General features: G+C 38.0%; 2 protein-coding genes across 9 annotated transcripts in view; one reads left to right on the top strand and one right to left on the bottom strand.

Annotated features, from left to right (window-relative positions):
- Nucleotides 1–5,180, top strand: part of CRACD (capping protein inhibiting regulator of actin dynamics) — a 133,016-nt gene extending 127,836 nt beyond the window's left edge. For all 6 annotated transcript variants that reach the window (XM_071556447.1, XM_071556443.1, XM_071556449.1 and 3 more), the window contains one exon: nucleotides 2,462–5,180. In XM_071556447.1, the coding sequence (XP_071412548.1) occupies nucleotides 2,462–2,622 (161 nt within the window). In that variant the 3' untranslated portion in view covers nucleotides 2,623–5,180. The remainder of the gene's footprint in view (nucleotides 1–2,461) is intronic.
- A 288-nt stretch (nucleotides 5,181–5,468) lies between these two features.
- Nucleotides 5,469–25,005, bottom strand: AASDH (aminoadipate-semialdehyde dehydrogenase). Of its 3 annotated transcripts, none has more exons than XM_071556440.1 (15): nucleotides 24,870–25,005; nucleotides 24,029–24,346; nucleotides 21,643–21,763; nucleotides 20,633–20,973; nucleotides 19,719–19,911; nucleotides 17,183–17,424; nucleotides 15,130–15,236; nucleotides 14,502–14,674; nucleotides 13,785–13,977; nucleotides 13,169–13,287; nucleotides 11,016–11,853; nucleotides 9,767–9,930; nucleotides 9,065–9,190; nucleotides 7,578–7,709; nucleotides 5,469–6,599 (listed from the first exon to the last, which is right to left on the bottom strand). In XM_071556440.1, the coding sequence occupies exons 2-15, from the start codon at nucleotides 24,256–24,258 to the stop codon at nucleotides 6,198–6,200; spliced, it is 3,381 nt and encodes a 1,126-aa protein (XP_071412541.1). In that variant the 5' UTR covers nucleotides 24,259–24,346; nucleotides 24,870–25,005; the 3' UTR covers nucleotides 5,469–6,197. The 3 variants fall into 3 exon arrangements, with proteins under 3 accessions (XP_071412541.1, XP_071412542.1, XP_071412543.1); XM_071556441.1 differs by lacking the exon at nucleotides 24,870–25,005 and adding an exon at nucleotides 24,764–24,857; XM_071556442.1 differs by lacking the exons at nucleotides 15,130–15,236; nucleotides 19,719–19,911; nucleotides 20,633–20,973; ... (1 more) ...; nucleotides 24,029–24,346; nucleotides 24,870–25,005 and having other exon boundaries at nucleotides 17,183–17,330.
- Between the last annotated feature and the right edge of the window lie 273 nt (nucleotides 25,006–25,278).

Genomic DNA, 25,278 nt, shown 5'->3' with positions numbered 1-25,278 from the left:
AGGTGATTGTTGAAATAGAGACTTTGCCTAATATTTCTCTAGCAAACAGTACTCCTAGGCTAAAGGTCTTGGAGAAGAGTACACATATGTTGAAGAAACCTTTTTACAAGTTGTACAGTAAACAGCATGGGCTTCTTTGAAAATAAATACATGTATCAGTTGCATTTATTACCACTCCAAGCGAGGAACTACAGAATGCAACTACTGAAAGCCATGAGGTGATTAATTTATCTGATTTGTTACAGCAAGTAACAGTAAACCAGTGCTACTCCTACACTGCAGACTGTCCCAAGCTGAACAACGCCTATGCAGGTTGCTATTCCATTGGTTCAGCAGAAGGATGTTCACAGTGCAGCTGCACATCAGAACAGATATCCCTGAGAACTTGCAATATCTTGGGTTGGACTAGAGGACCTTTAAAGGCCCATTCCAACTCAAACCATCTCACGTAGATTGCCCAAAACTTTCATGCTGTACAACATTTTTCATGTGCTTTACAGCACTCCTGTTAACTTAGAACAGGGCTCTGTTGCAACCGCACTCCAAAAGATTCAGTAATGTGATGTTATGCTGAAATGGTATTGCATCTTTTGGAGAAAGTGAGTGAATTATTTCTTTCCCCTTATATTTTACCCCTAGAATTACAAATGCATTTGCTTTCATCACAGAACAACACAACTTGTTTCTGATGTGCTGGCCAGTATGCTGGAAATATGTAATTTTCAGTCAATTCTAGCAGAAATCAAACTCCAGCACAACAAATGATGCCAAATTAGATCAAAGAAGGGTCAAACCCCAATTATCTGGGGTCAGTATGTCTGCATTAGAATGAGAGTTCAGGACAAAATTGAGGGAGAATTACCAATTTTGAATTATCTGAAGTGAAAGAACTCTATTGGCCCTAAAGGGAATAGTGACTGGATTTCCCTGATCAATGGCTGCATTTGGAGCCAGGTAGCCATTAGCAACTATGCAAATATCTATATACAAGTATTTATTATGGATGATAAGACCAGTTTCCAACAATTAGAAGAGCATTTAGGACAGAAGACTAGTCCAGGACATGTTTAAAGTAAGTTTGTTGAGTTCTCCTCTAAGGACGTTAAAAGACATCCAAAACTTCAAGGTGTATATCAGATTTGCACTTGAGTCTTGTACAACAGGAACTGATAAGAGGGTTGAACCTTTAAAATAGCATAAATTACCATGGCATTTAAAATAATTAGCTTTTCAAAGTGTCCATCTACAGCAGTAGCTGCTGCTACGGGTTGTTTACTTCCAGATAAAAATACATGATTAAAGAGGTACTGGAAAGAAAAATAGAACAATTTTTGGCATCCATGGAATTTTAAAGCACTCAAAACCTGAAAAGGAAATGCAACTAAAAGTAATTTAGACTGAATCTGAACATTTAACACACACAAAAAAATCTTTTTGGCTCCTTAAAATGAAAACGTTTAAGGGGAAGAGTGAGTGAGGAATTATTTTGTAACTAAGATTTTTAGAGTTACTCCATAGGTTTCAGACAGGACTCATTTCTATGCAAGTTGCTTTCAAGGGCATTCACTGTCTGAGACTTAATCTTCTCATCGGACTTCTATGATACGTTCTACAGTTTTGCTCTGTGAAGTTGTTTCTTAGAAATAAGTTGCTTATTCACTGCATTTTCTTGCAGAGACAGCTGTTTGTCTTAAAGATACTACTTAGAAGAAAATGTGTCAAACAGCTAGTGGAGAAAACAGGTTTTTTTTTTAGGATAGTCTCATGGGCATGGTTAACTGAGGCAAGAAACTGTAGGCCTACTTTCTTGTCTGTGCTTATTCAAGGACACTAATCCAAAGAGAGACTCTAAATCCTATTGAATACAGTTGGCTTAAACATGTGCAGCAACCGCACTACCCAAGAGGAAAAAAAACCACCTAGTTTTATCTCCCATAGTTTCCTATAGTGCAGGTGTAATTAAAATAATTTATGTAGAGTAAGACTGGCAAATTGGAAATATTTTCTCTGGCTCTCACAGAGACTGAAAATTTTGTCCCTGTTTTTGTGACTTAAGATTACTTTGAGTCACCTCTGAAAAAGGAAACTCAGCTCCTCCTCACTTGTATTTTGCAAATACAGCAAGATTTATCTAAAAGTGTTGGAAATAAATATCAAGTGTTAGGTCAGAAGGTAGAATCGACAACAGTAAAGGATGTATGATCTGATACTGAGTTTGGTTGAGGTTCACAGATTTCACAGATTATTCAGAGTTGGAAGGCACCAACAAGAATCATCGAGGCCAACTCTTAAATGAATGGCCCATACCAGGATTGAACCCACAACCTTGGTGTTATCAGCACCCATGCTCTGACCAGCTAAGCTAATCTTCACACAGAAGTGAAATCTTTAGAATCCTGCAACAAAGCACAGGGTTCAACTAATATTTTTTCCTTTTCCTCTTCCCACCTATCAAAACCAGTGGAAATTTCAGATTCTGTTCCATCAACCCCCCTGACAAAAGAAGTGGCCAAGAGATTCTCTACGCCTGATGCTAACCCTGTGTCAACAGAACCAGCCTGGCTTGCATTAGCGAAGAGGAAAGCAAAAGCCTGGAGTGACTGTCCACAGATCATAAAGTAAACTGTAAAACTACATCTCTAGTGCTGACTATTAATTGCTTTCTTTTATTTATTCTGCCTTTTACACATGACAAAATTGAAAATGCATGTATGGAAGGACTGAAAACTGAACTGATTACCATTTTGCTCTAGCTCACTGTAAAGTCTACTCAAGTCCATTGCTTTGAAAAATAGCTAAATGAGGTCTTGGCAAAAATGTCACAGCCAGACCCTCAAAAACTTAAGAATGCTTAGATACAGGATGTAAATTTTAGTGAATGTCATAATAAGGGCCAGAACTTCAGTTCAGAAGCTTCTCAAATTCTGTGGGTACTCGGTTTGGGAATTTTAGATCTCTACACTTTACCTGAGATCTCAGAAATTATTTTCAACACACTGTTGTTGAAATTAAGGCAAGATGCATGTTCCCTTCTCTTATTCATAATTTAAAAAAAAATGTTAAACTGTATGAACTGTCAGTTCTGCCTGCTATTGGAAAGCATTTTCCCTAATGAAGAACTTTGGGATATACTATTCCACATGCAAAAATAAGTAGAAAGATGGTACCATCCGAATGCTGAAGAAAACAATTAATCCTACTTTAAAACCCCTACCATTATTTAAACAAGTTTTCAGAAAGAAGTCATGGAGTGTTTATTCTAGTCATTTAAGTGCATCACTGTTTGTGCTTGGCCATATTTAAGATGCACAGAGACAGTGATGGCAGATTACAACTCTAAAACAATTGAATGACTGGAATTAAACTGTTCATATGGAAATGCAGCTGTAGAATTTGTTTCACTAAGTTCCCACAGAAGCAGGATTGGTAGAACTGAAGTTAACTGAGAACTGAAAGCTAAGTCAGTGAGAGTCTCAGGAGTTTTAACTCTGCATTCTTTCCAATTTTACTCCACATGCAACTTCAGGTAGTTCAGATAACTTCCTGTACTTTGACCAATACAGTCAGAACACTTCAGAAAGGTTACTTACCCCATCTCAGGTATCTGCTGTGGCAATTAAACACTTTTATTACTTCACATAACTAACATAAAAATGTTCACTCCCTCCCTCTTACAAAAAAGGATAAAGTCCATGATGTAATAAAAATGTTGCTATCCTCAACATTCTATAGAAATAGGTAGGTCTGCATTTTAAAATCCCCCTATTAAATAGCTCACCTGAGTCTGTTTTACAAGGAAGACTTTAGAAAATTCAAATGTCTTCTTTTTATAACCATAAGGCTCAAGGGAACCCTTAAGCCTACAACATCATAAAAGGAAATGCATCATTATAGAATGATTCCACATATCCTTTGTGGAAGTGTTTTAGCCAAACTGCTGTATGCAGAATGAAGAGTAGCACTTCATGCAGAAAACAGAATGAAACCTGCTGTATCCTCCTGTCCCCAGAATTAAAAAGGAGTTGTCAGCAAAAGTCATTATTGAGTATAGCCCTTCCCACCAAAGAGAAAACAGTGGCTCAGTATCATGGTTACAATAGCACAAACACAGTGGATGTGTTAGATTGAATATACGCGCAGCAGCAAAATGGGTCTTCTTGGGTCAAAATCCCTCAGTTTTGTATTTAAAACTAGAATCTCTAAAGCAGGTTATTACCCTTAATATAAGTAATTAATATGTTTTAAACAGAAATGGGACAATGCCGCTCTCAGATGTTTGCATAAAAACCCCTGAACTTAATGACTTCAATATTAGAAGAAAGAATTGGCCCCATCATTCTCTTTGCTCTGCCAGCACCAGGAATTAGTGCACTTTAAGTTAAATTTACGTTTTTTTCCAAGTCTGTTTGCCTGCAGTATCTATTTGTGATCTAAACTGCCTGCAACCCATCTTTACAATTATTTCTTGGAACAGGGAGCCAGGTAGACATAGCAGAGAAGGTGAAGTAAATCAGGATTAAAAATACTGGTGTTCTGAAAAGCATAGCAAAATTAGGTGCTATTGTGCATGACATAAGGATGCAATTTTTCAATACAATCCACTTATAGCACATAGAATAGAGCTTCATTAAGAATGGTCTTAAGCTAAAGCTTCAAAGCAGAGGGTTTCTTCAACCATAAAGGTATCTAGTGTAACAATGGAAACTATTATGTGCAGTACTTGATGGAAACATTTCTAAAGTGTACATGTGCAACAGTGACATTTCATGCTAAATGAACAAAACTTTGCACTAAATACCAATGAAGTGAAGTGTTACTTTGCTTTAGCTTTGTTGCAACCATTTCTGATAAAGTATTGGAAATCTTTAAAAATAAAACTAAAACTTACTATCCAGTTTAAAACAGCAAAAAATATTTTAAGAACTGAATAAGCCACTATGTAGTATATTGTCTCAAATTTTTGTAACTTATACAAACACAAAATACCATTTCTTCTGACAAGGTTATATATGATTAACCTCTATGTTCATATAGTAATGTATAAAACTGTAAGATGTATAACTGTGGGGTATTTGTTGTGTACTTTTTTAATTTTTCAAATGTTTTAAAGTGCAATTGTTTATTATACTAATGTCATTTTAATTCTTATTAAACTATAACCCAGTCAAAATTATCAAATCGATGTATGTACTCTGTGTCTCCTTTTGCTAATCATGTAGTTCAGGTTTGCTTCACAAATAGAACTTTTTACAGTGCTACTTGTGTCTTGCCTATACATTTCTGCTAATGATGAAATGTGATAAAGCAAAATAGGATTCAAAGAGAGAATAATAGTTTCTATTATATATCTTCTAGAGGACTCATAATCAGAAGTGCTCTCACTGAAGTGTACTTTTGTTAGTGCAAATACGTGATTTGCACCACTAAGGCCACTGGTACTTACTTTTAAGGTGTTAAAGACAACCAAACCAAATTTACACAACTCTTTATTAATAGTTCTTGTAAAGGGAATGTAGGCAGCATTCATTGAAATATCTTAAAAATTATTTGACAGTGCTTGGTATGAGCAGTGCATGCTTCATCTTGGAACTCACACTGTACCTGTCATGGAAATTTAATACCTATATACAGGATATTCTTCACTTTACAACAGAAGAGGTAACTCCTACTGTCTTCGATGGAGTCTCAGTATAGACTAGAATGAATTGAAGCCATGGATGGCCTGGGTCCACAAAAGATGAACTACTCAGTTCATACAAACTATCACTCCTATCAGGTATACGCAATGCAGGTGTGTCTTCAGAAATACAAGATTCAAAAAAGGACTTGAATTACCTTGCCTTGGCAGAGAAATCTGGTCAGACTCAACACACACTAGTCTGATAAATGGAAAAGCCAGACACAGGCTAGGCTGGACTCAGAGAAAGCAATATATTCCTCCCTCAGAGACAAGCATGTTATTCCAAGCTGCAGAGTATGGCATCTTACTGCAGTTTCTCCCTTCTCTGGCAAGGTGCTGAGCAGCCATCCTCCTTCAATCAGTACAGCTTACTCTGGACACTGACTGATGCAAAATGCTACATGATAAGCCTGCAAGGAGCAGCTCTTGCCTGCAGCAAAATGGGCAGAGAGGTAGAGAGCACCTGTGAGTTTTTAGTTTACAAATGTAAAAAATAAAAATGAAGCAACTTCACAACTTAGCTATTATTTTTTCCTGTAATATACAGATCTAGGCAATAAACATAATCATTTCTACAGCCAACAACAAGCTTTGTTCCCCATACTACAGGGGAAGAGAAAACCTCTCCTGGAAGCTGGAAGTCTACTGCTTCTGCTGTTCCACTCTTGGCATTCAGGATCCACACTTTGCCATCTGTAGATACTGCTGCCAAAAGAATTTTGTTATTTAAGTCATCACTTTGGAAAATGAACGGTGTTCCATATACACTTGAAGTGGCTTCAGATTTCCACAGTAAATTACCCTCCATGTTACAGCAGTAGATAAAGCAATCATGGGAGCCAAAAAATATTTCTTGCTTAGTTAAACTTGAGAGGCATGGAGATGAAAACACTGGTCCATTAGTGGAAAACTGCCAAACCTACAGAAAGAACATAACCACCCATTATCAAAGGTCTTTCATATTATCAATTTGACAGCTACTATAATTTTTTAATAGACTGGCTGTAGTCTAGGAGAGCATTTTATTTCAAAAGTATACTAGATTTCAGTGAGGGCTTGTCAAATTACAAGTCAAATTTTACACACAGAGTAAGGAATAAAAGTCTCATAAAACAGATGTGGAAGAGGGAATAGTTACTACCTTATGTGAAGCCCACATAAAGATGGCAAATTTGGGAAAAGAATATTCTTGGGCTGTTGTACCATAAGTAGTAATGAACTTAAAAGAATTCTGTTAATATGCCATTCTTTGCCAGAAAGGCAGATATGCCTTTCATAATACAGATTTCCTTTGCTCATTCTAATGATGTGCAGATCACTCCCCAAGAGCAGTTCTGCAACACTGCTGGAAGCAGACAGAGAGCAGGGCGTGGGCTAACATAAATTTTATAATCAGAAAAGGCTTAGGAATTGCCCTGTATACTGCATCTCAGGCCAACAAAGAGAAACAGTGTCAGTTGTTTTAACATCAGATGCAAACTACATTCATCTCTGAGGGGATATTTTGCCAGAATTATAATTTGGCAATTTTTTGATAAATGCATATACATTCTGAGAAACCTTTACTTCTGAATAACCACCATCTTACAGAAGAGATGGCTTAAAGATGCTTGAAGAACTTCAAATGAAACAATTTAATTTGCTGACAGTACACTTGACAATTTACTTTGCGTATAAGCTCTGAACTAGAAATTTTCTTACTGCATCAGGGAACTTGAGAGGTTGTGGTTTTCCCATAAACTACGTGGATTAAGTTAGGCAAACTTTTTTCTTTTTCCCCCTCTCTTAATGACAGACACTTCTATTTATGTCAATCATTAAAACTTGAAAATGGTATTAATAAAGAATCTTATTCAGGGTTTTGTGATGGACATAAAACCAACACCACCACTTTCACCTTTTCTCCAGAATGAGTGTAACAATATAAGTTTCCATCCACACAGCCAACACAGACGTAGTTCTCATTGCAGTGAGGAGAGGAGAAGAGTGGTTTTCCTAGGAAGCTTTTCCAAATCTTACTCCCTGTCACCTGTAAATGGCAGCATGGAATATGTGATACGTAACATAACTCTAAGAAGCAGCACAAAATAATCCTTCCATCATGGGCTGACCAAGCCCTTGTGAAGTGTTGGAAAAAAACCCACAAAACCCCAAACAACAACAACAAAAACCCCACACAAAACAAAACAAAAATCAAAGAAAAGCAGGCTTCTCCCATCCAGAATGCATACCAGAAGCAAAACTACTCCTAAAATTTTACTCTAACAAAATTTTTACTGCTTTATATAGGATAGTTAAAACCCATTTTTACTCTTTTCGTCCTCCCCCTAGGCAAAGTAATGATGATAACAGTGTAGTAGTAGTTCTAATAAATGCCAGATTCAGTTTTTTACGCCATTCCCAGTTCCTCAGTATGTGACAAGGACCAATGACGCAGAAGATAACTAATCAAGTCATACGGATACTGCAGGAAATGCTGCAACCCACAATTTGTGATTGTCACAGTATGCACCTAATGTACCCTGAAAATTCCTAAGAAAGCAAGACTTTATAAAAATCAGAATGTGCAGGCTTACTTGCAGCTGGGTATTTCAACTACCTGTTACTCTGGATTATAGAATAAAGTAAAAAAATCTGTTCCTAAGCACAGTGCACTAGGGCTGCAAAACGACACACTGGTTTTCTAATACTAGACTGGTTATTACTGAGGACATTGGTGGGAGGTAAACGTGGTTGGGACTGATGCTCTGGGTTGTGTTAGTACAAACACATTAACAGCTACTTCAAGTCACTGTTCCTTTTATCGGAGAGGACCAGTAATCCAACAATGCCTCAGAAAACCATGAAACTGCTCCACATCCATCAAGAATGTCATTTCCCCAGTGCAAAGAACAGAACTGCAGTCCAAGATTAAGGGGACAGTTCTGTAAATGACTGTTGCGGGGTGGGGGGGGAAACAGTAGGAAGAATGAAAGGGCTTAATTCTGGATTCTGTTCTGATTTCTGTGGGGTTTTTTTTCCAATTCTACTGTCAAAACAAGAGAGAGGGGTAAATAAATCTACAGACATGACCTCACTCACTAGTTTAACTGATAAAGTAGCATGTGAGAATGAGAAGACACTGATTGCAACTTTGGCCTACAGTCAGCACGTGAATTCAACCAAATAATTTCAGTTCTTTTTATCACCAGATAGCTTTCTGAAGTATGGGAATTATTATGGTAACCTTGTATATAATCACAAGGTCCCCAACTGAAAAACATTTTATGGTAGCATAGGATCATCCTTCCTTTCATCAGAAAAGCAGTCTTAATGTCAGAAATACATTTTGATTTCATTTGAATTTGAGATTGGGCTCAAAGACAAGTAAGCATAGGTACATACTGGGTTAACAGCCAGTAACAGTCCTCCTAGTGTAGCAACATAGAGATGATGTGGAAAAGAGCTTAGACAGGGAGATGAAAACACAGCCCCACCTTCGCAATGTAACTTCCATATACACGCCTTTTTCTGTAAGCACAAGAAAAAAACATTAATAAGCAATTTTCAACTGGAGTTAGAGCTCATCATGTTTACAGAGACCTTTGCATGTCAAACCTTATCAAACACTGTTCACTCAGCAAATACAAGTTAAAAAGTGAGGATATAACCTACACGCTATAACAGCAACACATGATGTTGGCTACTTTCTCTTCCAGTAAATAAAAGAAATTCAGCTAATGAAAAGACAGTAGCTCCCCCTTATTTTCCATCTTCCTTTAGAATGTAAGGTGCTTTCCCCACCATAAAGCCATAGATAGTTCTGTTTCTATCTAGGCACCCTATTCTGAAACACTCAAAGAGAATTTAGGAACTAAGAAACTGAAGATCTGGTTTCAAGCGGGACTAGTAACACAAGAACCACAGCTGCGAACACCACTAAAACTATTTGCTGCCACATAATCCTAATCCCGTGACAAGCAGGCCTAACTACTTCAGAAGTGTGACTGTGGACTCCTAAGAACATTAACAATAGTGGAGCCTCCTCTATTCTACAAATAGAGTCTAAGTTAGATATTTATTCTTCTATAAAGTTAGTGTTCTTACATAAATGTCTAAAGCATACACATGTTGGTCATGTGATCCGATGTAGACTAGTCCACTGGAAGGGTCTACAACTGCAGAGCTTTTCACAGTGTCTTTGGTGACAAAAGTCCAGTGTATTTCTCCATCACTGCTTCGAAGCACGTACACTAAGCCATCATAGCAACCTGTGTGACATAAAACACAACAGAAGAACAAATAGTAACAATTATCTGCATATATAGAGTGATTTGTGCTGCTAGCTGCATCACTGCTGGAAAGAAATAAGATTATTCATGATGCAGTTTCAAAACATTTTCCAAAGTTCCTCCTGTTGTTTTAATTCAAAGTCTTTGCTGATAGTTAATACGTTCAAAGTTGATTGTTTTGTATGTTGTTTCTAGGTTACATTTATAATATACTTATTTCACTCCTTTTCTATCAAATTTTACAGTAATAACATTAGAAGACACGGAAAGTTGCTGCAAAGGGAGAATATCAATGGTTTTTTTAGTTATCTCTTTCACTAATTTTCCTTTCTGAAAACAAAGGTGCTGAAAGAATGAAGTCGGTATATTTTTTAATGAAAATGGAACTGTTATTCTAGAAACTCCTTCAGTGTTAGTGAAACATTTAATTTTGTTATCATAGGCCAATCAAAATACAAGATAAAAGATGGCAACATTATGTTTGCATAAAACAATGCACCACTCAGACATGAGTGCTAACCAGTGACGTGTATGTACTAGCTAAAAAGATGACACTAAGATAAATAATGGCAATTCCGCTGACACTGGATATGATGAAATGAAAATACATTATCCGAATATGTTCTTCACATTTCCTACAAAGGAGAGTCAGATAAAAACTCTTGAAAAATAATATGAGGTACCATGTACTAATTTCTACCTCTATCAATTTTTAAAGACATTTTGAGACTGCATCACTTTTCCATACTTTAAAAAAAGCCAACCCATTAAGGTCACACCTTAATCAACCACTAAAAAGAAACTGTACCCATTGATTATTCCTTGTTACAAACTGGCATATAATAAACCACAAGTATATATGTTAGATAAGCTCCATCACTGGTTACCATGAAACTTACATTACTTCCCTCCTTCTGTTTTTGTATTATAATAAATTAGTTCTGAAGCAGATATGCAAGTTAATGGATGGAGGACATTCAGAGGTAAGAAATACGATTTTCTATAATTCATCTCATATTTAGTAGAAAAAATAATTTAAAATGAAGGCTGAAACAATTACCTACCAACAACAATGAAATTTCCGCACTTGGATACACAAGCAGAAGATTCAATACGATCTCCAAGGATCTTCTCCCATTTTATTTCTCCCAAATCTAAATCAATTGCCTGCATTGTATGAGAGTGAGAGCCAACATACACAGACAAGGATACTTCTTCTTTAGATGGTATAATAACCAGAGGTGATGCATCAACACATTTTCTTGTATTTGACTTCCATCTTACTGACAATGCCAACTCTGCCATTGTTACATGGCTACATTCTGCATGGATTTGCTGTATAGAGGAACAGTTGGTTTTATCTGCCTTGTTTGTAACTGTGAAAATGTTATCTCCCATTCCATACCCTTGCGTGCGGCTCTTCATTACACTTGGAGTATTGGAATGCAGAAAGGACAGCTGCTGTAGCACATCCCCTCCCACCTGTACTGCATTTTTGGGTTGCATAAAAGACTTGGTGAAATTCACAGGGAAAAAACGATTTCCTCTGCTTACTGCAATAAATGGAGTTAATTCTGCAGTAACCTCAAGAGCTATTTCAGATGTCAGTTTAATATATTTTCCATGGTATTCCCCTCCACTGTTCCCACTTAATTTTCTTTTCAGAACATCTTTGGGATTCATTAATTGGTCTTCATCTGTAAACAGCATTTTAAGAATATGTCTGTAAATCTCTTCCATTGAGCGGCCAAGAATAACCTCAAGGAGTCCAGGCACAGCTTTGCCTACTAGCATCTCAATTTCACCATAAAATCGTAGAGCTTTTAAGGAGTCTCCACCACTGTACAGAAATACTGCATCTTTAGAAATGTCAGTGGAATCACCCAGAAGACCGAGGACAGACTAGAAAAAAGAAGAAGGAAAGTGAGTGTTACAGTCCATGGGTGTTACCTCATGTCACACACATAAAAACTCAATTTGGGCAGAATCCACCTGACCACTTAGAAGTCCTGCTAAAAATCAACACTTGAGTAAATTCACTACACTGCAAGAAATATCACATGAAACATGTTAGTGCTAACAAAGGTAGTGAAGGAACAAGAACTGGGGAGAAAGGGAGAAAAGGGGAGATACTAGTTTTGTAGTATAAAATGTTTTGCTCAATTCCAGTTCTGCAGTCTACAGAATTAAAGCAAATTGTGCTTGATATTGATGGGCCATCTTCAACCTTGATACCATTTATCAATGACAACTTTGCAGATAAAATCTAGATGCCTTTTGGTAAAATTGGTTTAGGTGGTTTCTTTTATTAATAAAACTTGAATAAACTGTTTTACTTCTGAATTATTTAAGTAACCTACCTACCTATCTACTTTTGAAGTTATAATCATGAAAGATTTTGGATGTGGCATTGTTATTACAACAAACAGCAATCACTGTGTCTCCTCTCACTGCACTCCCTGCTTGTTAAGACTGAGTGTGAAGTCCAAATCCTCTGGTTTTGGAAGTTGCCTTCCACTGTCCATAATGGGTCTAGGGCACATCCCATTCCCTGAGTTGCCATTTCCATGGCCACCAATACAGTAAGTATCAGCACAGATAAATAATTTCACTACATTTAATTGTTCCAGTCCTAGCCACAGCTAATCCCACTTTTAGGTGAATCTTGGAAGTCTACCTTTGATAAAACAGGAGTACTGTTTGGCATCACATTTCAATACCTTGACAAAAAAGGCTTTGGCACAGACATTTAGAAATAATAGAAACAGACACTTCAAGAGACAATTGCACAACTGCACGAACTATTTGAGAAAAGGACTCTTCAATACATGATTATCTTGAGAAATAAGAAACTCTATGAACACAGTAGCTGTTTTGTACAGTTTCTGTGTCCCAGTTCCTTGTTTGCTTTAGGGATACCTTCTTTGGAAGGTGAAGCAGTATTCAAGTAACTGCTGACAGGTTACATCCTTCCTATGCTAATTGCTTATACCTCACAGCCTGTAGTTTTATCTGATAGAAAAATATAAATTAGTCCCTCTTGGCCACTGCAGAGTAACTATATTTAAGTGTTAACTGAAAAGAAAAAGTTGTACTACTTAAATCTACAGGCAGCTAGAATGTTCTGGTTGCATTAGTCATACTTCTTAAAACTCTAATTCCTGACACATGTATAATGATCCACTTGCAAAGATAAAAAGGCAGCTCAAAATACTACCTTCCATAAATACTGCAATCTTTCCCACAATTCCTCTGCGTCACTCAGCTTACTGTCACGCCTTCTGGAGTTTAGATGGTTCTGGTAAATCTTGTTCAGTTCAGATATATCAACTTTGCCTTTGTAGAAAATAAAGTACGATTTTTTTTCATTGCTCTTTTAGTATTTACACTTCCAAAATTTACTCTGCCTAACTAGTCACTTTATTCTTATTCATACTCAATTGCACCAGTATCTTTTTACCCAGTTGATTAACTGCATGAAACCTAATAAGGTTTTTGAAAATTTACTCTAGCCTCCCACATAATCCCACCTTCATGACCTGATTTTTCCCCAGCTGAAGTCAGAGTTCAGTTGCAGACTGCAACAGGAACAACTGAGAAAAGAAACATGCAGTGTTAAAACTAAACTGATTTTTCTACTACTCTTTGATTATCAAAGGAAACATTATCAAGAAACATAGCACATGGTCATGATTTCCTACTTGGAGATAGTTATCTAATGTACATATTTCAAAAGCATGAATCAGGTACTGAATTTTGGTCAATAAAAAATTATTTAAAAATGCAATAGATACAATTAAAATAAGTGGAAAGGTACTTAATGAATTCATTACCATGCGATGTTAAAGGCAAAGCTTTAATCACTACAATGTCATCAGGGATTGCATAAACTGGTAGATGCTTCTGGAGTTCTTTCAGTGTTTCCTTCTCTTCTAAATCATCTTTGGGTAAAACAAACAGGATAAGTTTTTCCTGCTGATACCAGGTCACTGCACAAGCTTCTATCTGGCAAAGATCTTCAGCAGCCTGCAATTAAAAAATTTTAGTCTTGCTTTGAATGCATTTCACCAATAGAGTAAAAGGAGCAAAAAACCACAATGAAAGCACACCTTTAAAAATTTTATTTTTCTCACATTCCCAGAGAACATCCTATGAAATCATCTTGTAGCTGAAGCTTTTACATCTTCACATAAAAATTAATTTAGAAATGCCAAAATGCCATGAATGAGAAATAATCCATGAGTCTGACACTCAGTCTGGTAGAACAATCACTATAGAAGCACTGCAGTGCAATGCTCAGTACCTTTCAGGTGTTTACACAGTTCTCGTTTCTCTTAGAAGAAACCATTCAATAGAACACATTCCTAAGAACTAACATCAAACTCCTCCCTAAATTATGTGACTAGATTTTTGATAATAAACCCCCCAAATTCCTGTTAGACTCCTGAAAGTCATCTGAAAATAAATACCCGTTTCTGATAATAACAATGCATTTCTCATACTTGCCTTTTTATACTGGCATACTCTACTCACTGGATGTGAGCACTTACCTGCTGCAAACATTCAATATTAAAACGTTTGCCGTGACGTTTAATCTGATTGTCTTTCCGACCCAAGAAGAACAACTTTGAATTCTGCACTCTTACAAAATCCCCTGTTGATCTCATTGTACCCAGAGGTACAGTTATTTCATCATCAAGAAAGCAGATTCGTTCTTCACCACCTACACAGAAAAAGATTGTGGTCTTATATATTAAATGGGTAACCCTAAATAAAAATTATAAAAAGTGTTTTATCAAATTCTCCTACACCCTGACAAGCACTATAAGAAATACTGTAAGATTATTTTCAATATCTAAACTTCTGCAATGTCCAAACCTGACTATCCAGTTAATTCCGTTAATAGACAGAAATTACTTCAGCTGAAGATTTCAAAATGTAAACAGGAGAAAAAAGTCAATATAATGAAGGAATAGTCTGCAGATAAAATGATGGCAATTTCCTGCTCATCACTCCAACAACCTAAAACACCATTAGACGGTTCCCAGCACAATCAGAACTTTAAATGCCACATTAAATCATACATCAGAAGCAAACACCAAGTAAAATAATCAATATATTATGAAAACTTAATCAATTATGAACAATATCTTCAAAGAATTAGCAATATAAAATAACCTATAAATATTTGTCCCTCGCCTTCAAGCACTGCAGATCCGTTGATATCTCTGACCTCAACTTTTGTTCCAAGAAGTGGTGATCCCAAAGGTATAGGAAAATCTGTTCTAAACATATTAAAGACAGAAACAGTAAAAATCTTTCCCTTCTGAAGACAAAATATCTGCTCCAGAAATGAGTTAGCATAAAATCTTTTAAAGGATTGGTAGTAGAGCAAAAGTAGATACTTGGGATTTCTTTCTACAGTTTCTTCTTTAAAAACATACCAGTTTACTAAAAATTCCAAACGTCATCAATGTGCATGGGTTTCATTATCATATACCAAAAAACCCTGCAGCATGGTACAAAATAAGGCCTGAACGGACCCTGAAATACCCTGAGAGAACCCCAAGAGTTTCAGCTACTTTTTATGTCTCCCAGGTTGAAAATTCCATCAAGTCCAATTTAAACATGTGTAACTGCTCTTTCTAATTCAAGTCTTTCCCTGCCTTACCAAGTTTGAGCTTTTACTCTATTTTATTACTGATGTTCAGGCACTAAGTACAGTTGATCCCTTCAGGAAAGACCAAAATACAAGGAACTGTAATTTCAATGTCAAGTATTTATTACAGACTTCTGTTGAACTGCAGAGCAGTTCCTTCCTTCCCCTTCATTTTCCAGCCTCTTGCAGGACCTCATATATTGAATACAGACACTATTTCTGAGTGGAACTATAGACTAACATATTTTCTTTGGTAAAGCAAAACTTAAACAGTAAAGTAATTTTAAATAACTTCTGCATGGATTCCAGTTCAATTTCTATCACAAAGCATTTTATGTTTGAACTCAAAGAAACCAGAATGAAAATTAGTTTTACATGAAAATTTAATAACACTTCATGACCATCCACAATTTTCAGTCTTCAAGGGTTTAAGCACCAGGTTAATATATCACATCATTTGTCAAAAACATCCCATTTTGTAGGACAGATCTAACTCAAGTTGTATGTGTAATTATTATGCCATGGAATAATTGCACATTTCAGAGAGAAAACAAAACACTGAACTAATCAGAAGTACCCTTCACAACTCTTTATAAAATAATATGGAAAAGAAACTCCAAACAAACAAGTCAGAAATTAAGTGAAAAAAGGGAGGGGGAAATAATGATGAGAAGAAAGTACTTCTTGAAGTCCAAGTAAAATTACTGTGAGACCTTGGGTGACCCCCTTTGGAGAAATCTGTCATCCACTCTAGTCAAGCAATACCAGTGGGATCATTTGCTGAATAGTATATTATCCGCTATTAGGAAAAAAAGCATTATCTCGTTTTCTAATCAATTATTTGTGGAGTTTTAAAACACTGTAGACAAAAGCATGGTAATAGTAAGAAACACACTTTTATCCACATTTGCAAACAGTCTTTGAGCATTTTTGCTTAAAAAAGTAAATCTCAGAAGGAACATTCTGAACTGGACAGAGCTAAGCCACGAGTGTATCTTTGTTCCAAGCCTTGATTAAGAGTTCTTTACACTCACTGACTCTTAGCTCTGGGTTTCTTCTCTTCAGCTACGCAGGATCTCACTGGAAAGCCCCGTGACAAGCAGCAGTGTGGCTAACTCAAGTCACTAGCAAATTGGGTAGGAGAAATTTGACTACAGAAGTGCAACGGTGATTTAACACTGCCATGTAGTCAGAGATAGCACACCCTGGACTAGGCTAGTCCAGGCTGAGCATGTAGAATAATCCCAGGCTGTAATGAGGAAGAGGTCTAGACACAGAGATGACTAAAACAGAAACCATCACAATGCATTATGTGAAACCTAACAGGTCTACATGGAATTTCAGACTGCAGTTCTGTCATTCAAGAATCATTCCAAAACAATTTTTACTTGAGGGGGCTGTATGAGAGCAAGAGATAATGGATTAGTCTATTTTAACATAAAAATCAAAGATACCTTCTACCAGTATAAACACACAAGGACTCAGCAGCTCTGGTAGCAGGAGACTCAGGTTCTGTTTCTAGCGATTTTCATTACTCACATGCCAAGCCATGAAAACAGTGATTTTTCCTACCTAAAATCAGCATTGAAAACCTCTTCAGGAATCTTGTAGCAAGTGGCCCAGCTTGACACTTCAGTAATACCATAGAGATTAAAAATACTTGTTTTATTCTCCTTGTGCTTCCAACTTTTCAAGAGACTCAGTGCAGGAAATGCTTCACCACCGAGGGCTAAAACACGAAGTGAAGTATTTGCAGACAAAACTGTTGATTTAATAATGTGAGCTCCAAACCTTCTGAGAAGTGTTGGTGTTGCCTCAATGACAGAAATAAATAAAAAACAAACACACAAACCAAAAAGAACAGAGAGAGAGACTTGCTATATTTTGTCAGTATATGTGTATCTCTCTACCTGCTTTATCATATCCAAGCACAGCTGCATTGTGGATATAGTTTAAAGTATCTACATATAGTTGATGGCATCAGCCATCTGATACCAGCACACATCACACTGGTGTTCTGTTTCTTATGTGAAGCCTCTAATGAATACTATTAGCACCAATCAATGTTCTTCTGCAGTTTCTCCTTTACTCAGGGAATCACGGGTTCCCTGTTGTGTCTCAGCTATTACCTAAAAAGTATATACAAATTAGTTCTTATGTTAATTACTTAGAAAGCAGCACAGTAGTCTCTTGATGTTGCTGTTTGAGCTTTTCTTCCTTTCATTCCAGAACCTTACAGCAAAATACATCTAATTAACCTGCATATAGAATATGTAAAGACCTTTATGTAATACTAAGCATTCTAAGGATGTCAGATTCTAGGTTGTCCTTGATTTGTGTAAATGTAACAATTTACAAGGATTAGTTCTGCTGAGTGCTTTCATGTCACACTCTAAAATAAGCAGGAGGGAAAGAGATAAAACCAAACTCCAAACCAGTTTCTGTAAACAACTACTTCTATAAAGCTACTGGTGATGTAGAGCCCTTTCACTGAGGGAAAAACAATAAATCATTTTACCAGATACATTTCACTCTCATTCTTGCCTACTTTTCCAGTAAAAGGACTGGAAAATGAATGGAATTATTTCTTACCAGGTTCTTTTCTTCTAGTAAGGGATGAAGATCATCTCTTTTCAGCTGATAATTTTAACTTTAGTGAATAAGAGCAACAAAAAAAGAGAAAAAATTTATACTCTTCCCTCCCTCATAATCACTTTTTAGATTTCTCCATCTAAAAGTCTGCTCAAAAAAGTCAGGAGGGGGAAGTAAAGTCTTTCTATAATTTAAGAAACATCATAAAATTATTCATCATCAGTAAGATATAAGGAGAACAATTTTGTCATTCATTCAGCTGAGAAGCCCTTCTTTCACTGATTAGGACAATGATCACACCAACCACAAAATCAAACTTTGCTGAGAAAGACAGCTCAAATACCTTCACTAACCAAATTTTGCCTTTCTCTATTACTGCTTAACATGATTAAATATATATCTTTAAAACTCTTAAAAGACACACTTAAAAAGTCTTGTTAACAGACAGCAGTATCTCCCTCCAATTTTTTAGCTGCAGCCAGTTAAACTGATCAGGACTTTTGTATATGACAGGAAAATCAGTCTACAGCACTGCGATTTATATCAATCCTAACACAAAAAAATAAGAGCAGACAATAGTTACAAAAGATGGGTAACTACAGGATTTTTTTTCTGCATGGAATCTTCAGCTAGCCACTCACTGATCTTATTTATATTCTACAGTCTCAACTAGCACCACTTTTCCGAAGGAAATGGAACAGGGTCTGGAACATAAATCCTGCATGGAGCAGCTGAGGGAGTTGGGGTTGTTTAGCCTGGAGAAGAGGCTTAGGGGGGGACCTCATCACTCTCTATAACTATGTAAAAGGAGGCTGTAGCCAGGTGGGGGTCAGTCTCTTCTCCCAGGCAACTAGTGATAGGACAAGAGGAACAGGACAGGACTACAGGGCATGGGCTAGGCTTATTCAGCCAATGCTTCAAATAAAGCTATTAAAATTGAAATCACATAGGAGATAACCTATTTTAAGACATAAGAGACATATGAAGCCTTGTAAAAACAGGTGGCGTGAAAACAGTTAAATATTACTATGAAATCAATTATCCTATTGGTCTCATTATTGTAAAAACAAGAAACATTTTATCACCCTCTATATAGCACTGGTTTAGTTGTTGTACTTAGTATGAAGACTACCACTAAAACTTAAAAGTTGTTTATGAGGAAAGACTCCAAGATCAAGTTCATCAAAAAGCACTAAAAATGTCTATAACAGTTATACTCTATTACCAGATTCTTCAGAACAAACAGTTTAATTAACATAATAATTCACTTAATTCTTAATAACTAATGGTTTCTTAAAATAATCTTTAGTTCATTGTTTTCTATCACAAAATGTTTGAGGTTTTGATCAAACAGTAATTTTCTAAACAGCTAACACTCTACAACAAAAAGGACAGCTATTGCCTTCAAGGAAGAATGCTCCTGTCCTAGTTAGCATCTAGGCTGACGAAAAAGTAGTACATGTTAGCAAAAGTGCAAAGAAAGACATTGGAGACACTTATCTCAAGTGGTGCCTACCTGCAACACTGTCACGTGGTGGTGGTGAAACAAAGCAGCAGAGAGCTCCACAGGCATCATTTTAATAGTGTTTGGTACTACAAGAATAGAGGCTCCACTTGTCAGAGCCATGAACAATTCAACCACAGATGGGTCAAATGTTAGGGGAGAAGCCAGGAACAGCACATCTTCCTGTGTGACCTCAAATATGGATCTAAAATAAGAAAGCTAGGAATTACAAAATTCAAAAATCACGTCCAAACTAAAAGAATGAAAGCAAACAAGAAATACTTATTAGCAGAGCTCAGATCTTAAGGGCTGCTCTGAATATGTAGGCATATGCAGGCCAGGTCATTTGAGCAAGTGCTCCTAGACTGTAGCTGTTGATTTAACTAATGATGTCCTCTACAAAGATATCCACCGTATTACACACCAAAACAGTACACTGAAGGGTGTACTTCATTTAACGGATGCTCATTAAAACAAAAACAAAGGAAAAAAGAAAGGGAGGACAGAAAAAAAGAAAGAAAAAAAGAGATGGTATTTTCCCTAACAGTTTTTTAAGTATTAAATGAAGCAGAAACCTGGGTAGCTTAAAAAGGAACTACGACTAAACAACTACAGAACACAGTAAATATAACTGCGAACAAATAATTGTTACCTATTTCTTTTAAGCCACAAGCCAGAACACATTACTTACAACAATAGCATATTATTTGAAGCACAGCCCTCAGAGAAATAAAATGTTGCATGATTCCAGTTAGAAACAAAATAAAAAAAACACAAATAAATCTGAAAACATGAGAAAGGAGGAAGAAGTGAAGCTCTGCTAGCAAGAACCCTACCTACACTCCTCTGAAGTATTAAAAAAAATAAAAATCCTAACCACCAAATTTGTAAAAGCATTTGAAAGGAAAACTGAAAACCACACTTACTTAAGATGCTGAATATTTGGCACTATACATTTATGAGGCACTCTGACTATTTTGGGGATCCCTGTAGTTCCTGATGTATGCAAGACATATGCTAAAGTGTCTTTCTGGCCAACGTCCATGTATCCTCCTTCTGATGTTTTTACTTCAGTTTGATCTGGGCAAACTGTATATTCTGGCTGTGAGTTATCCACAGCTTTGAAAGGTTCACATTTACTTTTCATATCATCTACTTGTGAATTTAAATCCATGTTGCTCAAGCTCATTTGGAAGAGAGTTAAACCAATATGTTCTATTGTGGAAGAATCGTGGGAAAAGAACCCAATATGGGACATCCGGAATTTCTGTAAGAGAAAATAAACAAACAGCAGAACTCAGGATGCACTATTGTTGTTCTATTGTCTGCAATTCATAGGCAACAAGCTGTGATTTTTCATGCCTCTACTTTTTAAGGACACACATCAGACAGCTTTAAGCTCCAGTGTTTTCATATATTAAATATGAGTGAACACAAACTTTATAAATGTGAAATAAAAAATTCTCTGAGCAAGTAAGAACAAGGAAAATACAGAAAAGAATGCTGCAAAAGACAAAGGACTCTGAATTACACCTAAACAGTTCAATCTCTATTCCCTTTGCAATGAGTGAGTGTATAAAATCTGGGAAGAGTTGGACAAAAAGAAACCGAAGTATTAAATGCAGGAGCTTTTTGAACTGCAGATTTCCAACTCTTAACCTTGTCACATGAAGAACCAAGTCTGAAAAGGTCTTCCAAGGCCAGTGCCCAACAAGCTTGCCTGAACAACAGTGTAGCAGAAAAGCGGCAATTTTTTTGAAGAGGAGGAGCAGCACTTTGTACTTCTAACTTTAAAGATGTTCTTTTCTGAATAAGAAAAACAACCTCTTGGCAAAATAAAATCACCCCATCCAAGCTTATTAAAATAGAATACAATCTAAATATCTACATGTCTAAAATGTCCTTTAATGCTTCCTATAGAAGCCTGAAAACTTACATTTATTTTGTCGTTCTCAACAAGAATATACTGAAGATTGCTTTTCTTCATGAAATAAGTGGATAAGGTTGGTGGTGCATCTGGATCAATAGGTGAATAGGCAGCTGGAACCTGAAGGATTCTAGCAAGACACAAATATTTTAAACTTATGTTTTTAAAAAAACATATGAAAATTCTCTTAAATTTCACTAGCATTTGTTCTATACTTTTATAGTTGCTCAGCTAGAAAATGCAGCCATAACATGACTTTTAAAGATTCTGCTGGATGAATAATCAGTGTTGCCTTTTGGTATTTTACAGCAAGGGAAAAAAATTAAAGCTAGATGAAAACATTGAGTATTATTTCTGGCCAACCAAGATGGTGATGACATCAACAGCACCACATTTTAAAACCTTCTGCTACTAAATAGGAACAGAAATCAACATAGTCATGATGGGAAGCAGAGGGGCAGGTACCGATCTCTTCACTCTCATGACCAGTGACAGGACTCAAAATGGCATGAAGCTGAGTCAGGGCAGTTTTAAGCTGGATATCAGAAAAAGGTTTTCCACCCAGAGGGTGGCTGGGCACTGGAACAGCCTCCCCAGAGAAGTGGTCACAGCACCAAGCCCGACAGAGTTCAGGTAGTATAAGGACAGTGTTCTCAGGCATATGGTGTGACTCTTGGGGTATCCTGCATATGGCCAGGAGTTGGACACAATAACCCTCACAGGTCCCTTCCAACTCAGCATATTCTCTGGTTCTGTGAAATACAAGCTTATCATTTACATATACACAACATGTAGAAACACATTTTAAAAAACACCAGATGCCTGAACGCTTAAGAAACTCTACCACGAGTCTAAAGAATCCAGCGTAAGAAAATCTGAGCAGGTACTGGAATGTCTTCCCTAAGAAACAAGCGGAGCACCAAGTTCCTGCGTGCTCCCACTCCCTGCCCGGTGCGCAGCCCGGAGCTGCTCGCTGCCCCCTCTAGCGGCGCCCTCGCGTAACGACAAGCGCTGCAATTCGTTACGGCCACGGAAAGGCAAGGCCAGAGCGGCCACTAAAACACGCACGGTGCCCATAGATATTCACGTTTCTTCTTCTGCTGGGTTCTGTACTGTACGTACAATTAGTTACACTTCCTCTTTGTGCGAGTGGTTTGTCACTGCAGTAACACCGAGATCCAGAAGGGAGACATGGTAACTGCAGCACTCTGTGCTTGGAACAGCCACTCGAGTTAAACTCTCAGCCTGCCCAGCATCGGATCTCAGCCAGCTACTGGGCAATGACAGCATCAAAGTGCCCCAGTAGCTCCTGCTCACACAGCAAAAGAAAACTTTGTTACTGCTCCGTTCATGAGGTTATAGAATAAATCAGGCTGAAGGGACCTCAGTATGCAGAGTCCACCCTCCTGCTCAAGCAGACCCAGCTGTGACACCAGACCAGGCTTGTTCAGCACTTTGTACACCTTCAGGGTTGGTGCCTGCACAACATCTCTGGGCAACCTGCTCTGCTGCTGCACTGGGCCAAAGGCATTCCCTGATCAGTGAAAAAATCCCTCAGTGCTTCTGGAAGGCTTATAACAGAGCTCACTCTCTCCACTGAAATCTTTATACTGTACTGGGGCACTCTTCTTGTGCTACTGTGTGTTTTACATGCAGTGTGACAAGAGGAAAACATATACATACAACTGGTGCTGTATACAGCAGCCAAAGGAAATAGGCTTGTGATCCTGTGATTGTCTAATACATCATAAATGCTACTGATACAAAAAATACTTATATAAGGGATAAAAACATTAGAATTCATCAGCAGAAGGAACATTTTAAAAATTGCTGGATCAATAAAAATGTTGAGATCCCAAACATTTCAACTTCCTAGACATTAATTAGTATCATTTTAGGTTTGCATTACTCATTACTTCTTTCTGCAATATTTGCAATGAAACATTAAATGTATATTCATTCAGCTTAAAACACGGAGTTTATTTTCACAGCATCCTTTCTGCCAGCAAAACAATACACTGAAAAACCTGCACAGTCCTTTTTTTTAATAGATACTTGTCAGATCACCTCCATTTTTAAACAAGCAAAACAAAGATACTAGTCATTATTTTTTTTGTATTTCTATAAATATGGTAAATCACTTATTAAAAAAAGGATGCAGTTAGATGGTTTAGACCTTTGGAACTTAAGATTAAAAAATATTTTAGCAGTGGCTTTTCAAAGATTGTAATACTGCCACCTTTTTCCTTAAAGAATTAAAGACTCCAGCACCTCTTGATCACACTACTATGGTATTACCACACTTCTGTTGTTATTACACATCTAAACAAACTGTAACATTTGCCCTAATGACTCTTAAAAAACCAACACACATTGCAAACATTCACACCATTACCCTAAGATCCAAGATGGCAGGTTTATTCCTGGATAGCAGTAAAGGCCTATTTCACATTTGGCTTGCTGGGCACAGTGCTTTTGAAGGAAAGCTGTCAGTTCCCTGGCAAGCTCAACCACTGTGGCGTGGGTGTAGAAAGCTGGAGGCTTCCCCGTGCATTCATCAAACCATACTGCTGCTCTCTTCGAGTGCAGGCTGGACGCCCGAGCCACCAGCTCCTGAAGCGTCATTGCAGCTCCCGTGGCCCTGCAGATCCACAGCTCAGACTGCACTGTCAACTTCTCGCTCTTCAGTCGAATTATAAAGGCACACTAAACACTAAGAAGAAGGAGGAAAAAAAAGTCCATGGCAGAGAACACACAGCTCTACCGCACCTTAGACTGCAACGGTGTAAAGCTGAATTTTCCACTCATTTGCCTTAATTTTCATCCTAAATCCCAGGATACAGCAATTCACTACGACTTCAATGCATGGAAGTAGTTTGCTCCTTAGCGTTACAGCTTTATTTTTAAAGCAGGACACCTCTGAATTAATAACTTCATTAGCAAAACTTAATTAGTTAATAATTCTTTTAATGGAATAGCGACATATGAATCTTCCCCTGCAAGCGAACCCCCAAGGCTTGAACTGCCAAAGCGTTAAGAGCACTGCTCCTACTATTGCCCTCTCTGCCCCACGGGCCCCCCGCCACGCCCGCAGCGCTGCCCGCACGGCCCGGGCCGTGGCCCTGCTCACCTGTTCAGGTTCCCGCTCCCACCGGGACGGGCCCGGGCCGTGACTCCGCTCACCTGTTTAGGTTCCCGCTTCCACCGGGACAGCCCCGGGCCGTGACTCCGCTCACCTGTTCAGGTTCCCGCTTCCACCGGGACAGCCCCGGGCCGTGACCCCGTTCACCTGTTCAGGTTCCCGCTCCCACCGGCACGGGCCCAGCCAGCGACCCCCGGGTTCCCACTGCTCCCGCCAGCGGCACTTCCGGCGGCCCGCAGCCCCGCCCCCCCGGCCGCGGTCGCGCCTCCGATTGGTGGGACCCCGGGAGTGCCACTCTCTCATTGGCCAGCGGCCCCCGCGCCGCTGGGCCATTCACAAGTGGCGCCCGCTCCGCCAGAGCCGTGCCATGGCCTCCCGAGGGGGAGAACGAGGGAAGAGAGAAGGAACAGCGGTCCGGCCAGGGCCTGCCCCTCTGTCCCCAGCAGACATGGGAAAGGGGCTAAAACAAACACAGCTGTCTGGGGTGAAGGGCAGGGATCGCC

Source organism: Pithys albifrons, chromosome 5 (assembly GCF_047495875.1).
Source record: "Pithys albifrons albifrons isolate INPA30051 chromosome 5, PitAlb_v1, whole genome shotgun sequence".
NCBI classification, from domain to species: Eukaryota; Metazoa; Chordata; class Aves; order Passeriformes; family Thamnophilidae; genus Pithys; species Pithys albifrons.
Note: the sequence above shows the minus strand (reverse complement) of the source record. Positions and strands in the feature narration are given on the sequence as shown.